We start from the raw sequence: 21,353 nt of genomic DNA on the forward strand, positions 1-21,353 counted from the left end.
AAAGGGCTTTGCCACTGTAAGACAATGAAGTTTTTCTTAAGAGTCTTATGCTGGGACAAGGGAAAAGCTGGGGTCCTCGTGCCAGCCAGAGGGAGAAAAAAAAGCTTGCCTCCCAGGAAGAGATTTCACATTTCTGGAAACTGCTAGTCCACCTTGCAGGAGAGACTCAGTCAATGATGGCCTGGTTTTGGCCTGGACCACACCTTAACCAGGGCTACTTAGTTGTGTGTCTCTATTGCCCCCTACTTAAACCTAAACTTTACATCAGGATCCTGAAGATAGACATGGTCTATTTGGTCTCTTCCCAAAGGGGCCATATTTATTTATTTATTTAATATATATTTGAATTACAAACAAGATTGAATTACATGACAATCCCAGTTCCCTCTCCCTCCCTTCCTCCTCTACCACCCCCCAAACTAAAATCCTACCTATCATATGTCCTTTCTTCTAATCTACACCTGACTCAAAATTTCTGCTTCCTCATGACCTCTGCATCCTTCCTTTTCTCCCCTTCTCACTCTCGTAGCTTCCTCCCCCCTCTTCCCATGTTCTCAATTTGCTCAGGGGATGGTGACCCTTTCCCCTTCTCCAGGGGACAAAGTTTGTCTCTTTTAGGGTCTTCCTTGTTTACCAGTTTCTCTGGCAGTGTGGATTGTAGGATGGTAACCCCTTACTATATGTCTAAAATCCACATATGAGTGAGTACATATCATGTTTGTCTTTTTGTGATTGGGTTACCTCTCTCAGAATGGTTTCTTCGAATTCCATCCATTTTCCTGCAAATTTCAAGATTCCATTGTTTTTTTTTTTTTTTCTGCTGAGTAGTACTCCATTGTGTAAATGTACCACATTTTCTCCACCCATTCTTCGGTTGAGGGGCATCTAGTGTGCTTCCAGTTTCTGGCTATTACAGATAGTCAAAGGGGCCATATTTAATCTGGTTTTCTGCTTTTAATCTCCGTTTTCTGCTTTTCATTATTATTCATTTTTTTTTTTTTTTTTTTGGATTAGCTACTGAGGAGGGATGGCTGAACCTACTTTGTTAGGGCTTCCAGAGCATGGGCTCTGACGGTAACAAGTCAAGTAACCATACAGCCGTAGCTAATATTCCAAATCTCAACTATGAATACTTCCATGATTAGTATCTTGGAGCATGTTCTAGATTGGTTAGAAGTAATCTACCTGTTCCCAGAATATCGAGGTAGCACAATTCTGAGATTAGAAGACAGTGATGCTTTCATCACACAATTCAGACTCATTTCCCAGTCTTTCGGGTACTCGAGGATGCTGTTGTAAGAGCTACACAACTGTGGCGAGAGATAAAAAATAAACAAACAAACAAACAAAACAAAACAAACAAACAAAAAACACTAGCAACTGAGGGGCAACTGAAGAATGTACCTGTTGGGGAAATGTCTTCTGGAACCTGAAGGTGCGGCTGTGTCACCCCCTTGCGGTCAGCCCAGCTCCCTATGACTTTGGGAAGCAGGCCGGCTACTCCGTGCGCAGCCTCTCTGAGCGCCGGGCAGCGCGCATGCGTACAGGCTGCGGGGGGCCAGGTCCACGGAGATATTTGTTCCGGGGGGAAGAGTTTTCCCGGAGGCACTAATTCCTTCTTTTTCCGGCAAGCTCGGCCCGGAAGCGCAGTGTCGGGGCTGCGGACTTACCGGCTCCTTGTCCTTCCCCGGTGGCAGTCGGGGCGTGGTCGCTGCGGGCCGGGCTCACGCGTGCCAGCGATGGAGGGGCAGCGGGTGGAGGTGGACGGCGGGATCATGGAAGGGGTGAGTGCCGGGCTGAGCGGGGCCGGGGCGAGGCGAGGCGTGGCGTGGCGGTGGGGCCTCCATTCAACGTCTCTCGTTTCTTCTCCCCGGTGCTCTGCAGGGCGGCCAGATCCTCAGGGTCTCCACCGCCCTGAGCTGCCTCCTGGGCCTCCCCTTGCGCGTGCAGAAGATCCGCGCTGGCCGCAGCACGCCGGGCCTCAGGTACCGAGGGCGGGCGGGGAGCCGGACCTGGCAGAGTCTAGGTCGGCGGGCTGGGAGGCCCGGGATCAGTGCCCGGGTTGTGGGGCGGAGGACACCCCGGCAGTGTCCAGAGTGCAGCCCTTGCCCTCTTTTTCTGTCCCTAAGACAGGCTGCGGGTTGTCCTTGGGACGCATCGAAACATGGTAGTTTGTCCACTGGTGTCTCCTTGTAGGATCTCATTCTTATTGCAAGTTCTCAGGCCCAGGGTAATCCCGAACTCCCTAGATGGGGAGAATTACCTTGAACTTTTCATTCTCCTGCCTTCACCTCTCAAATGCTAGAATTACAACTGTGTGCCACCATGCCCAGTTCACGTGGTTCTGGGGACCAAACCTAAGACCTCCTCCATACTATGCAAGCACTGTAGGCACTGATCAACACCCCTATGCCGTCAATCAATCTCTTTATAAGAATAGCTGTCAAATTGTTAGCACACCTAACAATTTGAAGATACCACACCCTCGTAGCCTCCCTTTAAGTTAAAGGGTCGTATTTAAATGATCATATTTTTGTGGGTTGCCGCCTCAACATAGAAATTTAGGGGATAATACATAATTCAGGCCATACAGGTGTCATGAGTTGGTTATTCAGTGGAATGCAAACAAGGGCGGTGGCTCGAGGTGGTTTTCTTTTTCCTTTTTTTGCACGCTTGGGATTTGTAACAGTTCATCAGTGTGTGTTTGTAGCCTAAATAACCAATCTTGGAACCTTTAAGTTGCCCATAAACAGTGAGTCCAAGTGCATTAAAAACTCCAATTGGAGCTCTGCCATTGAAGATACCACACTTGCTTTCTGGCCGTGGCTTTTGTAACTGTGCCATAGAGTGGGGTATAGGCAGTCTGATCACACACGTCTTGATGCAGTATTATGACCTGAAGGCCTCAGCATTTATCTGGACTGGAAATGGTTCGAGATTTGTGTGATGGGCACCTGGAGGGGGCAGAAATCGGCTCAACAGAGATAACCTTCATACCAGAGAAGATCAGAGGTGGAATCCACACTGCAGATACGAAGACAGCAGGGTATGTCTCCCTAATACTCCATCCAGGCTTCTCAGATGTCAGTCCTGTTGCTTCCTGGGGATGCTCTTTAACCCTTTCGATATTCAGTTTTCTCTCCTTTAAAATATAAATAATAGACCTTTCAAGGTTCAAGACAAGGGATGTGAACCTTTGGGTGCCTGCTTGTTGAGCTGTAGCATTTATTTATTTATCGAGACAGGGTTTCTCTGTGTGGCCCTGGCTGCCCTGCAACTCACTCTGGCCTCAAACTCAGAGGTCTACCTGCCTCTGCTTCCTGATATTGGGATTAAAGGCATTTGTCACTGCACCTGGCAGTTGTAGCAATTATTATTTTTCTTTCTTTCTTTCTTTCTTTTTTTTTTTTTTTTTTTTTGAGACCAGGTCTCCTATATCTTCCACACTGATGTTGAATTCATGATTCTCCTGTTCCACCATCCCAGGTGCTGAGCACTGTACAGATGGTTTCCCCTTATTGTCTTAATAAACATATGTTTGACTCTAGGAAGTTTTGGAGGCTTGCCTTGCATGTCCAAGATCCTGGCTTGAATCTCTAGCACTGCAGGAGGGACAAAGTGCTCAAGCCTAGAAATTGTAGATATCCTGATTACCCCTGTTCCCCTTGGGAAGTGGAGCTGGGGGCCTGGCTCAGTGCTGGAGTGCTACATTAGCATGTAGAAGTACTTGGGTTCAATTCCCACTACCAGAAAGCAAACAAAACAAGGATAACGAAACCCCCAGCGAAAACCACCCAGCCTTTTGGGAAATGGTTATCTTAACAAATTTCTAAGTATCCCTCATGTCATCCCCCAATAACAGCAGAATGACCATAACAGAATGTGGAGAGGAACCAGTATTTATATTGCTTCTGTGAGCTATTTGGCTGATTGCATCCATCTTTTGCCCCTGGTACTGGAGCACTAACCCATTGGCTCAAGCAGGCTGGGCATGTGCTCCACCACTGAAATTCATCCCCAGCCCTGATAGCATTTTCAAGTAGCTTTTTCTTTTAACTGTAATGTGCTGTTATTAAGAATTTGACTAAGTAAGACATGAAAATTATAAACCTCTTGTCAGTTCAGAAGTAACTTTTCAAATGAATTATGACTATTTTAGGAAGATGTTTAGTAACAAGTGAGATCTGAGCTATGGTATTAGTAGACTTCAGTGCAGAGGGGCCTGTGATTGGGCCTCTTCACAGTTCTCATCTGTGAAGAGAGAACTAAGGTAAGGAAAGAATTTCAGGTATATTATCATTAGCCCATTATTTACTATTCTGTACAAACAAGGAGGAAAAAGTCATAGTTATCTTCCTAAAAATGAACTAAAGCAGTCATAGAATTTGAAGCTGTAAGAGAAAGCATTTATTCCAAACCTTCCATGTTGTGTGATAACAAAATATCATATAACGCTTCCATGTTGTGAATAAGGGAGTCAAACCCCCCTGGTGTTAAGTGATTTGCCCACAGTCTTGGAGTTAGGGTAAGAACTGGCATTAGAATTTAAGCCTTTTGTCTCCTAATTATTTTTTTTAAAGATTTTATTTATTTATTTATTATGCATACAGCATTCTGTTTCCATGTGTATCTGCACACCAGAAGAGGGCACCAGATCTCATAAGGGATGGTTGTGAGGCACCATGTGGTTGCTGGGAATTGAACTCAGGACCTCTGGAAGAGCAGTCGGTGTTCTTAACCTCTGAGCCATTTCTCCAGCCTAAAACTGCAATTTTTTTTGTTGTTGTTTTTGTTTTTGTTTTTTGTTTTTCGAGACAGGGTTTCCCTGTGGCTTTGGAGGCTGTCCTGGAACTAGCTCTTGTAGACCAGGCTGGTCTCGAACTCACAGAGATCTGCCTGCCTCTACATCCCGAGTGCAGGGATTAAAGGTGTGTGCCACCACCGCCCTGCCTCCTAATTTTTAAAAGTTACATTTATTTGTGTGTGTGTGTGTGTGTGTGTGTGTGTGTGCGCGCGCATGTGCATAAACACTGCGGAGTGTGTGGAGGTCAGAGGACAGCCTGTGGGAATCATTTCTGTTCCTCTACCATCTTGGTCACAGGAATTGAACTCAGTTCATTAGCTTGTGGCACGTGCCTTTCCTGGCTAAGGCATTAGTTTGAAGTTGATAGTCCACTTCTACATAGGAGAGAAGTAGAGTCCTAGCAGGAAAGCCCATTTTATTTTTTATCACACTGCATTTTATCCCTAGTTGTGATTGCAGTACTGAGAGTTTTGTCCTGTGTCTGGTTTTGTGGTTCCTTACTCTTCTAAAAGTGAGGTATTCAAACTCTAATTTTATCTAGGAGAACATAAGCACTTTAAATGTTGGATTGCTTAGAAGAGACTGAATACTGGTTTGTAAGTAAGCTAAACATCTCTTCTGTTTGCTCCTAGACTCCATTTCTTAGGGGAATATATTACATTGCCTGTATTTTCTTTTCCAATACTACATTTATTACTCAGCCAATGAATATTTAGAGAATTGATGAAATTACCTATCAGTAATAGAGACTTTAAAATGTCCTTTAGAGTAAAAGATTCATTAGAAGTTATTAACACTGGGGACAGACAGACAACAAGAGTCTTTTTGAGAAGCAGTCAGGGTCCAGAAATAGAGACTTTGTAGTTTAGTGTACTTGTATCTTTGTTGTATATTGTAAAAGAATTTCTTTTGTTTATAGATGCTATATCTAATTCCCTTTAAAACTGTGACTTACTTAGGAATGTGATCGTTTTCATTTTGAAGAAGGGCAATAACCATTCATTTAAACAATCTGACCAAATACTTCATTTTTAAAAACACTTTATATTCTGTGATTAATTTTTTTGTGATTCTTCATGTTGACTATAATGAGAAACTCCATGTGAAATGTCCAGTTTCCAGTCTTTGTAAAAGGCTACCCTGACCTATGAACTCTGATGGTAGGAACGCGCTGTGACTTAATATTTGAGCAGTGTCTTGTGCCTGGTAACATCCCAGGTATAAGCAGTTGAATATTTCTAGTCTTGGCTATTCTGAATGCATTTTCATAAACTGCTTTCAAGAATACTTTTAGAAAAAGATTTGAAGCTTTTATTCTTTATTTGTTTACTTATTAATAACAATGATACTATGAAGTATCAGAACTTAGCCAGAGTCACATAGATAATGTGTTTATCCTTCAATCCAAACTTAGATTTGCATTTTTATTTACTTACATGATTTATTTTGGTTTTTCGAGACAAGGTTGTTCTATGTAGCTCTGGCACTAGCTATGTAGACCAGGTTGGCCTCAAACTTACAGAGCTCCTCCTGCCTCTGCCTCCCAAGTACTAGGATTAAAGCTGCGCACCATCACTGCCCAGCTACATTTTTATTTTTAATTTATTATTTTTTGGTGGTGCTGGGTACTCAACTAAGGCCTCACAGATGAGAGGCTCAAGCCTTTTCCTATTGATTTATTGCCTTAATCCAGTTTACTTATCGTCTTTCTACTTTACAATATTTCCTTAAGATTCAGGATTTGACCCTTCAGACACTGTAGTGTTCTGACTTCTCCATTGTCTGGGCTACAAGTCACTGTGGTGCAGTAACGAATATAGCTGTTCTGAGACTCAAAAGATAGTACAGTTATGCGTGTTCTGCCTTTCCCTTAGGAGTGTGTGCCTCTTGATGCAGGTTTCAATGCCTTGTGTTCTGTTTGCTGCTTCTCCATCGGAGCTTCGCTTGAAAGGTGGAACTAATGCTGAAATGGCACCGCAGATTGATTACACCATGATGGTAAGGGGCACATCTTTAAATATGGCTGGAATATTTTCGTGGACATTCCTGTTGAGGCATGTTTTTTTTGGTTCTGTTTCAGGAGAGGGAACAGATTAAGGTTTACTTTAGGGTTTGCGTTATTAGGATAGTGTTCAGACTGAGTTTTTTAAGGACCTGAAAGTATAATTATATAAATCATATCAGTTGTTGCTGGGCGGTGGTGGCACATGCCTTTAATCCCAGCACTTGGGAGGCAGAGGCAGGCGGATCTCTGTGAGTTCGAGACCAGCCTGGTCTACAGGAGCTAGTTCCAGAACAGCCTCAAAGTCACAGAGAAACCCTGTCTCAAAAAACAAACAAAACATACATACAAACATACATACATACATACATACATACATATAAAATCAGTTGTTATATAAATCACCTATTTTTACTTTAGTATTGACATGGTACAGGTTGAATGTACCACTGAAATATTAAGTGAACCAGAATTTGAACCAGTGAGATGGCTCACTGGGTAAAAGCACTGAACTGACCTCAGTTCAGCCCCCAGAACACACAGCAGAAGGCCAGAGCTGACCACCACACCAGTGCAGGAGCACATATACCCTTCCTTCGAGGAACACAAGTGGAGCATTTCCCACCTGACTTCATGTGATGAGCTATGATAACAACCCAGGTACAGGTGGCATTCATTGAGTCAAGTTCTGTGTATAACGAGTATGAAACATGAGTGAATTTTGTGTTTGCATCCCATCGTTGTGTATGTGCAAATACTACAAAATCTGAGAAAGTCAGAAGCTCAAAGCACTTGTGGGTCTGAGATTTTCAGGTAAGGACATTCAGTCTGTACTAATTGTGGCATAATTTGTAGCATGAATAATAAAAACAGAGAGACAGATACTGGGGTTCAGTCTGAATATCAGAAAAGCAAAGCAACCAACCACTAGAGAGTTCTTACCTCAGAGTGACTGCAGACAGAATACTCTCTAGTGCTGGGATTAAAGGCATGCACCACCACCACCCAGTCTCTTTTTTTGTTTTTCGAGACAGGGTTTCTCTGTGTAGAGCCTGTCCTGGAACTTACTCTGTAGCCCAGGCTGGCCTTGAACTCACAGAGATCCACCTGCCTCTGCCTCCTGAGTGCTGGGATTATAGGCATTTGCCACCAATGCCCAGCACCACCCAGTTTCTATGGCTAGCTAGTGTGGCTGCTGCAATTAAATGTGTGTGCCACCACTGTCTGGCCTCTATGGCTGTGGCTAGCTTTGCACTCTGATCTTTAGGCAAACTTTATTAGATCATAAAAAAAAAATCACCACAATAATTCTTTATAATTAAATTTATTCCTTTGAATGTAGTTTTAGGAATTTTGTACATATAGATAGCTGTGAACCAATTTCCGTAGCTAAAATGTAGGATAGTTTTCTTTTTAAAAAATTGCATACCCTTTGTAGCTAGACCTGTCCCAACTCCTGGCAACTGCTATTCTACTTTCTCTTAGTTTTGCCTTTTTCACAATATCATCTAAAGTAGAAATGTTCTCTCTATATATATAACCTTAGAATTAGAACTTCTTTTCCTCTTTTCAAACAGGGTCAGTGTATCCAAGGCTGGCCTTGAGTTGCTATGTAGGGAGGGTGACCTTGCGCTTCTGATGCTCCTGTTTCCATCTACAGAGCTGGAGTTGCCCGTGTGCACCACCATGGCCACCTTATGCTGGCAAATGACTTGGTGCATGATACTCTAGCCTGCATGCCAGCCAAGTGTGCCTGCTAGTCAAGTGCTCTACCGATGGAACTCCCATACTACTAGTTCCTGGATCTAATTTTTTTCACTTGCATAATAAATTTGAGACTCAATAGTGTTACTGCAGTAAAGGCCAAGTGGTTTTCCTTCTGTGAATGAACCAGTTTGTTCATCTGCTCATGAGTTGAAGGCCACTTGAATTGCTTCCATCTTTTGGCAATTTGGAACAAATTCACTACTGAGATGTGCAGACACTGCCAAAGTATTTTTTAGCCCTGTCCTTTTGTTATCCCATGAAAGCTCCCTCTCCTGCGTTTTACCCAGCACTAGATGGCCTCTGTGCTTAAGTCACCCCCCCCACCACACCCCCCAGTTTGAGTTTTTGAAATGTTTGATGGGGGGAACCCAGGTCTTTATACTTGTTAGGCAAGTGCTGTGCCCTGGTGGGCTCTGTCACCACTCCTGTTTTTGAAAGAAACAATCCAGAAATTTAGTGCTGTCTATACCTCCTATACACATGGAGATAACCTAGAGAAAGGAACAAAACTCTTGAGAGGATGGCTTTTGTTTTTGTGGGCTCTTATGTTTTACCGTCTCCTGAAGCACTGCTGGTCTGATGGATGGCGTCATCTATTTAGTCAGTGTGCTGAGATGTGTCATGGAAGTCTCTTCCTCTACCCACTCGTTCACATAGAGGAAACTACTCAGTATAAGCTACAGTGAAAGGTGAATGTTAAAGATCCTTGAGCATAGCCTTGTATAAACTGTGGTGTCACTGTATGGCATACCTAGGCATGACACCTTAGATGGGGTTCTCAACCTGTTGGTCACAACCCCTTTGGGGGTCGAATGTCAGATATTCTGCATCTAAGATAGTTACATTACAATTCACACCAGCAGCAACTTACAGGTATGAAGTAGCAATGAAATAATTTTATGGTTGGGGGTCACCAGACCATGAGCAGCTAGCTATATTAAAGGGTCACAATATAGGACGGTTGAGAACCACTGCCTTAGAGGAGGGTTCAATAAATTCTGCTCAGGTGTCATGTTATTTAAATATTGCTTGGGAAGAATTTAGGATGTCATGAAAAAAAAATGTTTCTAATATAAAATGAGAAAAATCGAGGGTGAAGTGTCTGTCTAATAAGATTTCTGTAGTATTGAGAAACTGCATAACGGAAGGCTGTTCACCAGCGCCCTCTTGTGTTTTTTCGTGTACACTTTTGATACAGTCTGGGATTATTAGATAGACTTGTTTAACTAAATGTTAAATGAGTAGCTGTGTAACAGATTTTTCATATGAACAATAAAATTGGTCACAGTGTTTGTTGTCCCTTTGTGTCTGTGGCACCATTTAATAATTGAACTTGGTGGGGGAGGGTCTTGGCCCTACCCCAACCTATTGTGGCAGACTTTGTTGACTCCCCATGGGAGCCCTTACCGGTGAGGAGAAGTGGATTGGGAGTGGGCTCGGGCGGGGAGGAGGTGTGGGAGGGAGAACTGTGGTTGGAATGTAAAATGAAATTTAAAAGAATAAATAATGAGAAAAACATTTGAACTTGATGAATCTGCATACTAGTGGCTAAAGTAACAACTGTCTTTTTCAGGTTTTCAAGCCAATCGTTGAGAAATTTGGTTTCAAATTTGATTGTGACATTAAAATGAGGTAAGTTCCGCAGTTCTTAGTGCCCCACCCCAGCCATCTGACCCAACCCAGGGGCTTGTGCATGCCAGGACAATGCCCTGTCGATGGGTTACATCTCCAGTCCTTAACCTTTTTCGTCTACTACATGTTCCAAAATTAGTGGAAAAGTTGCATTTAGAGAACCGTTACTCTGATACTGTTAATGTGTAATGAATTGTCTTTCATGATAAATTTTAGTTTTAATTTCTTCTTTTCTCTTTTCTTCCCTAAGATGAGGTTTCTCTATATAACTGTCCTGGAACTCACTCTGTAGACTAGGCTGGCCTCAAACTCACAAAGATCCTCTTGCCACTGTCTCCTGAGTGCTGGGATTAAAGGTGTGCACCACTACCTCTGACTTCATGATAAGTTTTTTACAGAAAGTAATTGTGTTTTGTGGATTAGAGATAACATGTAAAGCTATGGGACCTTACCAGCTAGGGCTGTTAACAGAGAAACCCTGTCTCAAAAAACTAAAATAAATAAATAAATAATCAGAAATAATAGTTCCTATTTGGACTGTTGATAGATGTATCCATGCTTACTCATCTGCTGGTACCTCCTTGCAGCAATACTTACAATCTTAGTAGGTTGTAAACTACGTCATCTCCTTACCAAATGGAGATTCTTGAGGATGGAAGGTGCTTCTCAGCATCTGCAATCGATGAATAGAACTGAGCTAAAAGTTTATTAGTGTTTGGTGGCTTACATATTATTCATCAGGTGTTAATCTGAGTGCTTGTCATATGCCAGCTATTGTTTTAGGCCAGGAAGACAGAAACTAGCAGAGTCAGTGTTGCAGAGCTTATGCGCCAAAACAGCTCTTTGAGTAGAAGTGTCTTATATCGAGGAAAATGGTCTACACTGTCTTAAGTAGTTGTCACTGTGCTGTACCCTTTGAACACTTGAAATAGTCTCACATAGCTGGGACAGTGACTTCTTTGAGTGCTGTGGGTTGAACCCAGGGCCTCCTGTTCACATACTAAGTATGCATTCTATCTCGGAGCTATACTTCTGGCTATAATTTCACTAGTCACGTGTATCTTAAGATCTCAGGGGACATCCAGAGACTGCAAATACTATTTTGACTTTTCCATGAATCTCCACAATTTATGTATCTTTTGTTATAATTCCTGTTACTATAATGTATTGTCAAACTTTACTTTGTTATGTACTCAGTTACGAAGTAGATATTTGTTCTATTCTTCCTAGGGGCTATTACCCAAAAGGGGGCGGTGAGGTGATTGTCCGAATGTCACCAGTTAAACAGTTGGACCCAATAAATCTGACTGATCGTGGCTCTGTGACCAAGATTTATGGGAGAGCTTTTGTTGCTGGAGTTTTGCCATTAAAAGTAAGTTGCCTTAATGCTGTGTATGAACACCTTGATATTACTACAACATTGAATTTTTTCCGAATACTCTGTTTTTCTTTCAAAATAAGAGTCTCAGCCAATTTGAGGTTTTGTTTGATTAATTTTCTTCCTTTGTGAGGTTTTTTTGTTGTTATTTAAAACAGGGTCTCATAAATAACCCAGACTTTTTCTAACTTACTGGGTAGATCAGACAGTCTTGAACTTTCATTGCTCCTCCCATCTCTGCCTCTAAATGTTGTTTGTTTGCTTTCAAAACAGGGACCCATGTAGCTCTGATGTAGTTGGTGATGGTCTTGAACTTACAGGCCCAGTAAACCCGGGATTTATGTGAGCTAGGCAAATACTACCACCTGAGCTACATGTCCAGTTTGAGAACTTTTATTTTTAATCACATGTATTTCTTTTGTGTGGGTGGGGATTGGGCTGCATTGCATGGCTCACATGTGGAAGTAGGGGTTGGAGCACACACCATGGAGTGTTTGTGGAGGTAAAGAGGTAAACCTGCAGGAAGCATTTCTCTCCCTCCGTCATGGGAGCCCTGGGTCTCTGACTCATGTCAGCAGGCTTGGCAGCAGGTGCTTTTACCCACTGAGCTGTCTCAACCAAGATGGCCCAAGAAACATATTTATTTGGTTTTTTTTGTTTGTTTTTAGTGTTTTTCAAGACAGGGTTTCTCTGTATTGATTTGGAGGCTGCTTGACACTCGCTCTGTAGGAGCTGGCCTTGAATTCACAGAGATCCGTCTGCCTCTGCCTCCCAAGTGCTGGGATTCAAGGCATGCACCACCACCGCCCAATTTGTAAACTTTGTTTTATTATTTTTTGTGTGTATGGGTATTTTGCCTGCATGTATATTTGTTCCATGTATATGTAATGTCTTCTGAGGCCAGAAGAGGGTCTGTAGTTAGAGATAGCTGTGAGCTGCCACGTGGGTGCTTGGGATCAAAAGTGGGTCCTCTGGAAGAGGAGACAGTGTTCTAACTGCTGAACTGTTGCTCTAGCCCCTAATTTATTTTATTTTTATGTGTATGAGTTCTGCCTTCATGTATGTATGTACACTGCGTGTGTGTGCCTGTGCCTGCAGAGGTCAGAAGAGGATGTGGACTGGAGTTAAGGGATGGTTGTGAGCCCTGGTGTGGGGGCTGAGAACTGAACTCAGAGCCTCTGCAAGAGCAGCCAGTGCTCTTAACTGCTGAACGATCCCCCCAGTTCCCCAGAACTTAATGTGAAAGTGTTTTCTTCTAAAATTTTCTTGAAAGTCAGTGTTCTCTAGAAGTTTTAAAACGATGCATGGAAAAATTAACTATGTTACATGATTTTGAAGCATCGAAAGCGATTGTGACAGCCAGGAGTGAAACATTATCTGGAAAATAAAAATAAATAGATAAAAAGAAAAAAGGGAAAAAAAAAGACCAATAAAGTTTAAAAACAAATTGTCCAAATAGTCAGTGATGAGTTTGTTCTCCTTTTCTGATTTGCCAAAATAGGTAGCAAAAGATATGGCAGCAGCAGCCGTACGATGCATCAGAAAGGAGATCAGGGATCTGTACGTCAACATCCAGCCTCTGCAGGAGTCCAGGGACCAAGCCTTCGGCAACGGGAGTGGAATCATGTGAGAGCATGGACTTAGACATTATCCTGAAGTCATTATCCATCAAAGAATTAAAGGCCTTTTGCTCGGTTTAGGGTTCTACAGCATATTTGTAAGGACATTTCTACCTAAAACAACAGTTTAGTGAGTTAATGTGATTATTCTGGCAGGAGCTTGTGTCACCTGCCTGTGTGTCCCACACTCAAGAGACAGGGGCAAGAGTCACAAGTTTGAGGGCAGCCTAGACTTAGGCTACATAGCAAGCTTGAAGGCAGCTTGGGTTCTTTATCAAGTCCAGGCTGGCCTCAGATTGTCAGCAATCCTGGTGCCTCCCCTCCCAACTGCTGGAATTAGAGGTGTGAGCTAGTTGTTAGGATACCATTTAAATAAAGGACTTGGACATCCTTGATTTCTGTATCCTTGTGTAGATCCTGGAAAGAACTCCCCATGAATACTGAGGGTCAGTTGTGGTCAACTGAAATTTGTTTAAGATTTATTATTTTAGTTATGTGTATGTGTGTCTTCATGTGGGTATGTTTATGTAAGTGCAGGCATCTATGGAGCACAGAAGAAAGTATCAGGTCTAAGTTCTAAGCATCTAGAGTTCTAAGCACTGTGAGCTGCCCTAAGTGGGTGCTGGGTACTGAACTTGGGTCCTCTGCAAGAGCAGTTTTCTTAACCATTGAGCTGTCTCTCTAGCCTGCTGAATTGAAATATTTAAGCTAATCAGAAATAATCTTTGAAACTAACACTAACAGAAATGTTTCCAGTTTTTAAGATAACTTAAGTATGAAATTAATTTACAAATACTTAGTATGGTAATGATGTCTTTAAAAATATTATGTTAATCCAGTTAGGAATTAAGTTACAAAAATTCTTTGATGTTTTTGAGGTGTATAAGTACAGTATTTTGTGGATACTTACATTTCAAGTTACTTTATTCAGAAATTTACAAAGTTTAAAGTAAGTGCTTGTTTTCTTTGCCTATAATACTATGCTATAAAAATGCTATAAAACCTAGAGCAAAACTCAAGGCTGTGAAAATACCTTTTTATTTAAGATGACCACAGAGTGCATTGTAACATTGAGTGTTCGTAGACACTCAGTGCTGATGACCGAACAGCACTGCTTGGAGAGGGTAGCGGCACTCTCCATGTGAGTGGGTTAGAATCTGCTGACACTTTGCCCAGAGGAGTCCTGTTGCCCCGAGAGGGCCGATGGGGGATTGTCAGTGACTTCACTGTCAGTGGGAAGAGTTTCACTACTGCAGTGTAGTGACCAGATTCAGTGTTGCCTGTTTAACAAGAACTAGCCTCTTGTATGTGAAATTCAGAGTATTACAGTGGGGGTAATTATATCTTTTTCCTCCTGTGTAGCATTGTTGCTGAGACATCTACTGGCTGCTTGTTTGCTGGCTCATCACTTGGCAAAAGAGGTAAAGATGAAGGAGAGGGGTCTGTAATTCCCACTGTCACTAAAAACATCTGTATCTCTTCATGGTAGACTGCTGAGAATGCTGACTGACATATTTAAAAGAGAGAGTCGGGTATAAAAGTTAGCACATTTTTCATTTCTCCCAACTTTTATTTTGAGAAAATTTCAAGACCTCACATCTAGGGTGTAGTCATTCACACACCCTCTCCTAGGTATACCAGTTGTGAATATTTAGCTTCGTGTCTTGTACATTTCTGAACTGTTTCAGTGTTCATTGTGGGTGCCAGGCCTCCATCATGAAACTGCAGCCTGCATTTCCCAATACCCACAGATTCACAATGCCAGCCTTACCCCTGAAGAATTTGTTATACAGACATGCCCACACATTAACTTAAGTTGCCTAGAAACAATGTGAGATGTACTTGTTTATTTATGTTGACATAGTGTTGGGATGTCGTGATTATTGACTCTTTCATTCTACTTTATTACTTTATTTAGTTTTCTTCAGACAAGACTACCAGCCCTTTTTGGCCTGGTAGTCACTGTGTAACCCAGCCTGGCGATCCTCCTGTCCTAGCTTTCCAAGTGCTGGGATTGCAGGTGTGTGCCTCTGTGCCTGCTGAGCCTGTCTTTAGTACAGGATTCTCTGTTCGACTTTTCTTTTTAATTCTGGCGACACTGACATTTGGACAAGTTCAGGACATTTTTCTCACCAAAATTCCTTGAGGTTTGGGTTTGTCTGGTTGTCTCATGCTCAGGGCTTACCTGTGAACATTTTTAGGAGGGATTTTGCAAAGATGATTTTGTGTACAGCTTTTCTGGACAATTTTTTCAAAGTGTGTGTGTGTGTGTGTGTGTGTGTGTGTGTGTGTGTACACTTGATCATACATATGACCCAGTAAATGTAAAGATATAAAATAAATACAAAATTGCCTTATTCTGAGTTTCTAAGACATTTTATCTGCAGCCAAGTATTTCTTTTAAAGAATATGGGAGAATTTGACTTTCATTACTTCTGATAGACTTACTTTGTGTTCATCTTTGTACCAAAGACTTAGGATGCATAGAAAAGTAGGAAACAGAAGAAAAGGGACATATTCAAAATGAGTAGGACATGTCTGACCTTATAATTAATTTTTAAAAGATTAAATTGTATGCATGAGTGTTTTGCTTACATACATATATGTCTGTGCAGCACTTTTGTGCCTGGTACCCAGGGAGGTCAGAAGAGAGTGTTGGGCCCTCTGGAACTCTAAATTACCCACAATTGTGAGCTACCATGTGGGTGCTGGGAATTGAACCTGGGTCCTCTGGAAGAGTATCCAGTGCTCTTGCCTGTCTGCAACCCCTGCTTTTTTGTTTTTGTTGTGGTTTTGTTTTTGTACTTGTTTTTTCATAGCTCTGGGTAAGCTAGAGCCTTACATATGCAAGGTGGGTGTTCCAGCATTGAGCCACATCCCCAGCCATGAGAACTGTTTTTAAGAAATGCATGCCACAGAGCACATGTGGAGGTCAGGAGTCCGTTTTCACCGTGTTTTTCACATGTTTTCACCGTGTGGTTTTTGGGACTTGAACTTGGTTCATCAGGCTTGACCACAGGTACTTTTACTAATTGAACCATCTCACTCCATAATTAGTGTTTTTTAAGCAGGGACCAAACAATCTATTTTTCCTATACTTATGGCATTGACACATTGGCATTTCTCAAGTTTCAGAAGATTAAATAATGTAAGATCCTTCCTAAAAAGTGCATTGGTTAAGTCCAGAGCCTAAAAACATGTTACCTCAGTGCTAACTGAAATGGATGTACTAAATAAACTTTCTGGTTGTTTTTCTGGGACAGAATTCCACTCTTATAGCCCAGGCTGGCCTTGACCTTGGAACAGTCCTGTGTAGGTTCCCAAGTGCTGTGATTTCAAGGGTGTATCACCTTATTCAGTTCAGTTAAACTTGGTGACGTGGAGTAATTTGTTGTTATGTTGTTTGTTATTGCTCCTGGTGTTTTAGGTGTGAATGCAGACAAGGTTGGAATTGAAGCTGCTGAAGTGCTATTAGCAAATCTCAGACATGGCGGCACTGTGGACGAGTATCTGCAAGACCAGGTAACGTCAACGACACTTTCAGGGTCAAAACCATCTTTCTTGCTAGGTTTGAACACAATTATGTTGAATACAGATTTCTTTAACTGTGGCATCAAGTATACAGACACTTTTGTCTCATTCTCTTGGTCTCAGTGCAAGGTATTTCCAGTCTAGATGTGTCTATACTGGAACTTTTTTTTTTTTGAAACAGGAGCTTGCTTGCTTTCTGGTCCAAGCTAACTTTGAATTTTCAACATGCACTTTGCTTCTTGAATACTGGGATTACAGATATGTGTCACCATACTTGGCTTGAATATAGTTTTTTCACATGCTATTTAATTGTAGAAAGTCTTATTTCAATCATTTTAAAAGTTTTCTCTTAGAATTTACGTTTCTGGCTGGGTAGTGGTGGCACACACCTTTAATCCTAGCACTCAGGAGACAGAGGCAGATGAATCTTTGTGAATTTGAGTCCAGCCTGGTCTACAGCACTAGTTGCTAGACAGCTAAGGCTGTTACACAGAGAAACCCTGCCTTGAAAAACAAAAGAAAACAAAAATTGTATTTCTGGAATTTGAGTCCCTGCCTTTCTTGGCCCGGCTTTAGCACCTTTGCTTTCTTCTTGGTATGTTTTCTTTGCTTAATTCTGAAATGCTCTTCTCTTCTCTTCTAGTCACTTTGCTAGTTAGTTGCTGTTTTCTCTTGTCAGTTTTAAAGCGCCTGAGGCTCCTGCTTTCTTACCTGTCCTTCCTTGGTTACCTTTTCCAGTCTCATGACTTAAGTACCAATTGTATAGTGACAACTCCCAGATTCGTCACTGCCCAGACCTTTCTTAAGTGCTCATCATTATTTTCCTGTGAATGCCTTGGCTGGGCTATGTCACACCTTCTCAAGGATGGACCCACACTGGGACATGCTCTTGAACACTTATGCCTCCACTCTCCTTTTGAGACAAGGTCTCTGTGACCTCACATTGGCTGTCCTCCCTCAGCCTCCAAAGCACTGGGGTTACAGGTGTGCTCTGCCAGTCCTGACAGAGACGGGTTTTTATGCTTCACTATCTGTGTGTTTTCCTTTCTACCATACCTTCTTCTCTAGTTCGCAGTCTACTGTTAGAAATGTGTGCTACGGCTGCTGGTGGTAGAGCTCTTGCCTAACATGCCTAGAATCATGTGGTTGATCCTCAGAACGAAGAAGAAAAGGGAAGAGGAAGGGTTCTTCAGGTTTTCTTGACCATTTTCTTGGGACAGTTTTCCTTATGTTTAGTCATTGCCTTCTGGTCGAAGTCCATAATCCCAGGAACTCTGATGTCTCCATTTACCTTTTGAAATGTAATTTTAGCAGAGTAGAAAAACTTGTCAAGCATACCAGCTGGCAGAAATATGCAGTCTGATTAGTATAGTAGTGTCCAGCTCTCTAATTTATTCTTAAACATAGATTTTAAAGTCAGTCTGGCTAAACATTCATCAGGTCATAGACTCTGGTTGACACATACTCTCCGTCTCCTTCTAAAGCTTCTGGAAACATAAAGAAAATGGAAATTATTCTTTTAATTCCCTTTAAAAGCTGTTTTGATTTCTAGTAGCATTTTCCTTATGGGTGGCCATAGAATTTGAAATTTTGAATATTACCATATTTGTGAGATTTTTCTTCTTTGTTCTTTTTTTTTAATAGCTGATTATTTTCATGGCACTAGCAAATGGAATTTCCAGAATAAAAACAGGACCAGTTACACTCCACACTCAGACTGCTATACATTTTGCTGAGCAACTAGCAAAGGTGAGTATTGTGTTAGAAAGACCAACTGGGTTAATAAACAGGAAACCCAGTAGTAATCACAGTTGACACCACCCATAAGCATAGCGGGCTCTTAGCTACCTCAGCATCTGTCTGTGCCATACTCTGTGCAACCACGGTGGGTGCCTGTGAGTATAGCAAGGCAGAGAGTAGATTGCTTTAGGTCTATAGTTCTTATTCACAGCCTGGGTTTTGAACATATCAGGAGGACATTTTTGAAGGCCCTGTGGTTCTGCAGCCATCAGTGGAGGCATTCTGTTTTTAATACTGTGTGAGCTCATGTTTATACCTTTTCTTTGCTGTGAAACTAACGTTAATTTCTTTGTAGGAAATTTATAAAATATTTCCTGTGGCCAGTAAAGCCACTGTCGAGTTTTTTTCCTTCTCAAGTTGCTTCTCACTGTATTTTACTAGGAATACACACAGCTTCTTCTTTTCCTTTTCCAGTACCGTAGCATATTTTTATTTTGGAATTTCTTTTTTATATTTTGCATGATTTTAGTTTAGTTTTATTGAGTCAAGGTCTCGGTCTGTATTTTGGGCTGACTTTGAACTTCCTAGGTAGACCAGTAGAACTTGGGGTCCTCTGGCCTCAGCCTCTGGAGTGCTGGGATACAGCAGGAGCTACCACACCCAGATGCTGTATCCTCTGTAATATAATTCTGTAAAATTTATGACTCAAATTTTATGAGGTTGCTGACTTTCTTTAAAATAATAAAAGTGATTCACATGTGGCATGGTAGTGAATGCCTGAATCCAGCACTTGGGGGTCAGAGGTCAGCTCTGTCCACATGGTACATTTTACAGCGTGTTGTATATTCATGGCCACTTACATATCACTTAGGTGAGTACAGAGCAGAAAGTACCCTGAACTGGGGGGCAGGGGCAGTTATGGCTTTTGTTTCTTATTCAACTGTGTGCTTGCATATGTGTGTGTGCCGGGAGAGGGGGGTATTTCTTAAAAAGGGGTCTTACTAACTATAGTCTAGGCTGGCCTCAAACTCAGCCTTCTGCATGCTGGGCTTACAGGTCTTTACCACCCACACCTGGCTCTTTTTGTGTGTGGGTTTTTTGAGACAGGGTTTCTCTGTATAACTTTGGCTGTCCTGGAACTCGCTTTGTAGACCAGGCTGGCCTTGAACTCACAACTTGAGTGCTGGGATTAAAGGTGTGTGCCACCACACCCAGCCTCTTTGTTGTATTTTAACTGGGTGACTTGGGCCAAAGTGTCTTCATTTTTTCTGTGCTTCAGTGCAACTAGCACATCTGTAAAAATATGGGACTTCAAGTAGATCATCTTTTAGGCTCTGGAAGTATCCTTAAACATAAACTTGAAATGATTCGTATTACTTGTTTTTCATATTTTCATGTTTGTAATTTGAAAAAGGCAGACGCATAACTACATGAAGAGTTTGACTCCCTTGCTCCGTGTTCAGTGTTTGTTCATCCCACAGTGATTTTTAGATGCTCACTTGTACAGCACACGGTTACATAAACAAAAACTGAAAGCTTGTCAGTAAGACCACAGGAGGATGGTTTCAAGTGGTAGTTTAGAGACTCCTAAAACTTCAGGCATAATGAATCTCAAACCTATTCATTTGTTTTGACTTAAATTCAGTTTTGTTCAAAGGAACTGCATTTACCTTAAGAATGATGCTTTCAGAGCGCATGATAGATCACATATTCCCAAGCCAGCTTAGCAAACAAGTGAGAACTAGAGCGTTAAGCTCACTGATGAAGGATATTAGTCACCCTCCGCCTCACCTACCCTTTCTGAACTAGCTTCTGGAATTATGCATTTAGAGAATTAAATGGCAGGAAAAATTACTGAGAGCAAATACTGTCATATCTGACAGGTAAGTGATTCAGACCCATGTTTTAGAAAAACAAAGGGGAAGAGAAAGGTGCCGACAACAATCGATGCTTCAGGAGCTACACTTGCCTTGGCTCACATGCCTCTGTGTTCCTAATCACTGGGCGTGGAGGTGAGCTTGATTTCTCTGTTCTGACAGACTCCATAACCGTGAACAAGAACCATGGTCCTAGGACAAAATAAGCTATTGAATTTCTTCACAAGTCCTTTGATTTTTATGTGTGTACCTTCTTCAACAAATGGATTCGATATTAACCCTGTCTCCTTGGAGTTCTAGAATTGTCACTCTGTGCTTTTCATGTGTCCTTACATACTAATGTTCTGCTTCCAGGCCAAATTTACTGTGAAGAAATCAGAAGAGGAAGAAGATGCCTCCAAAGACGCTTACATCATCGAGTGTGAAGGAATCGGGATGGCAAATCCGCATCTCTAGGGTGTTTACCTAAGCGGTGCCTCCATGTTGCACTAACTGATTTTATACCTGCTGCAACACAGTGAATAAGAAGTAAGATATTTCAGGACTGAATTTGGAGATGAAGTATAGTAGTTTCAGCTGCTGACAGTGCTTCATCATGTTCCTCTCGAATAACTTCCAAGATACAAACTGGATGGACATGACAATAAATTTCAATATTAAAGTATTGAAATCAAATGTTGTTTACACTCCAAGTATGTGCTGCGACTTGTCTCTTTTTTTAATGTAATAAACTAAACCAGGGACATAGATTTGATCTGCAATTTGTGGTACTAGTGACCTCACCTGCAGCTTTACTTTCTGTAGGTTGAGCTACCTAGAGTCAACTTTGGTCCTGAAATATTAAGTAGAAAACGTAAGTTAACCCATCAGTTTTGAACGCAGCTCCTTTCTGAGTAGCGTGATGAAATTGCATACCCTCTGTTGTGTCCACCTGGGACAGGAATCATCCCTTTGTGCAGTATATCAATATTACCCATGCCACTTCCTTGCTCATTACACACTT

At 41.8% G+C, this 21,353-nt stretch overlaps 2 protein-coding genes across 3 annotated transcripts in view; one reads left to right on the plus strand and one right to left on the minus strand.

Annotated features, from left to right (window-relative positions):
• The window catches only part of LOC100759869 (lipoamide acyltransferase component of branched-chain alpha-keto acid dehydrogenase complex, mitochondrial), a 48,957-nt gene extending 47,415 nt beyond the window's left edge, over window positions 1-1,542 (minus strand). Inside the window, exon 1 of the mRNA XM_027395583.2 lies at window positions 1,405-1,542. The gene's annotated coding sequence lies outside the window, so the exon portion shown is untranslated. The remainder of the gene's footprint in view (window positions 1-1,404) is intronic.
• An 11-nt stretch (window positions 1,543-1,553) lies between these two features.
• Window positions 1,554-21,097, plus strand: LOC100760159 (RNA 3'-terminal phosphate cyclase). 2 transcript variants are annotated; one of them, XM_027395584.2, is made up of 11 exons: window positions 1,554-1,784; window positions 1,885-1,985; window positions 2,903-3,046; window positions 6,679-6,802; window positions 10,147-10,205; window positions 11,436-11,577; window positions 13,085-13,209; window positions 14,565-14,623; window positions 16,630-16,724; window positions 18,378-18,482; window positions 20,705-21,097. In XM_027395584.2, exons 1-11 carry the CDS (start codon window positions 1,740-1,742, stop codon window positions 20,804-20,806), a joined length of 1,101 nt encoding a protein of 366 aa, XP_027251385.1. In that variant the 5' UTR covers window positions 1,554-1,739; the 3' UTR covers window positions 20,807-21,097. The 2 variants fall into 2 exon arrangements, with proteins under 2 accessions (XP_027251385.1, XP_027251386.1); XM_027395585.2 differs by lacking the exon at window positions 1,554-1,784 and having other exon boundaries at window positions 2,888-3,046.
• Window positions 21,098-21,353: the final 256 nt, after the last annotated feature.

The sequence above is a fragment of the Cricetulus griseus genome, assembly GCF_003668045.3.
Source record: "Cricetulus griseus strain 17A/GY chromosome 1 unlocalized genomic scaffold, alternate assembly CriGri-PICRH-1.0 chr1_0, whole genome shotgun sequence".
Lineage (NCBI taxonomy): Eukaryota > Metazoa > Chordata > Mammalia > Rodentia > Cricetidae > Cricetulus > Cricetulus griseus.

Bases quoted from the DNA above. Each gene is read 5' to 3' on its own strand.
- LOC100760159 (XM_027395584.2), top strand. From the start codon at position 1,740: ATGGAGGGGCAGCGGGTGGAGGTGGACGGCGGGATCATGGAAGGG. The intron at 6,803-10,146 runs GTAAGGGGCACA...TGTCTTTTTCAG, and splicing joins AGATTGATTACACCATGATG to GTTTTCAAGCCAATCGTTGA. The intron at 16,725-18,377 runs GTAACGTCAACG...TTTTTTTAATAG, and splicing joins ACGAGTATCTGCAAGACCAG to CTGATTATTTTCATGGCACT.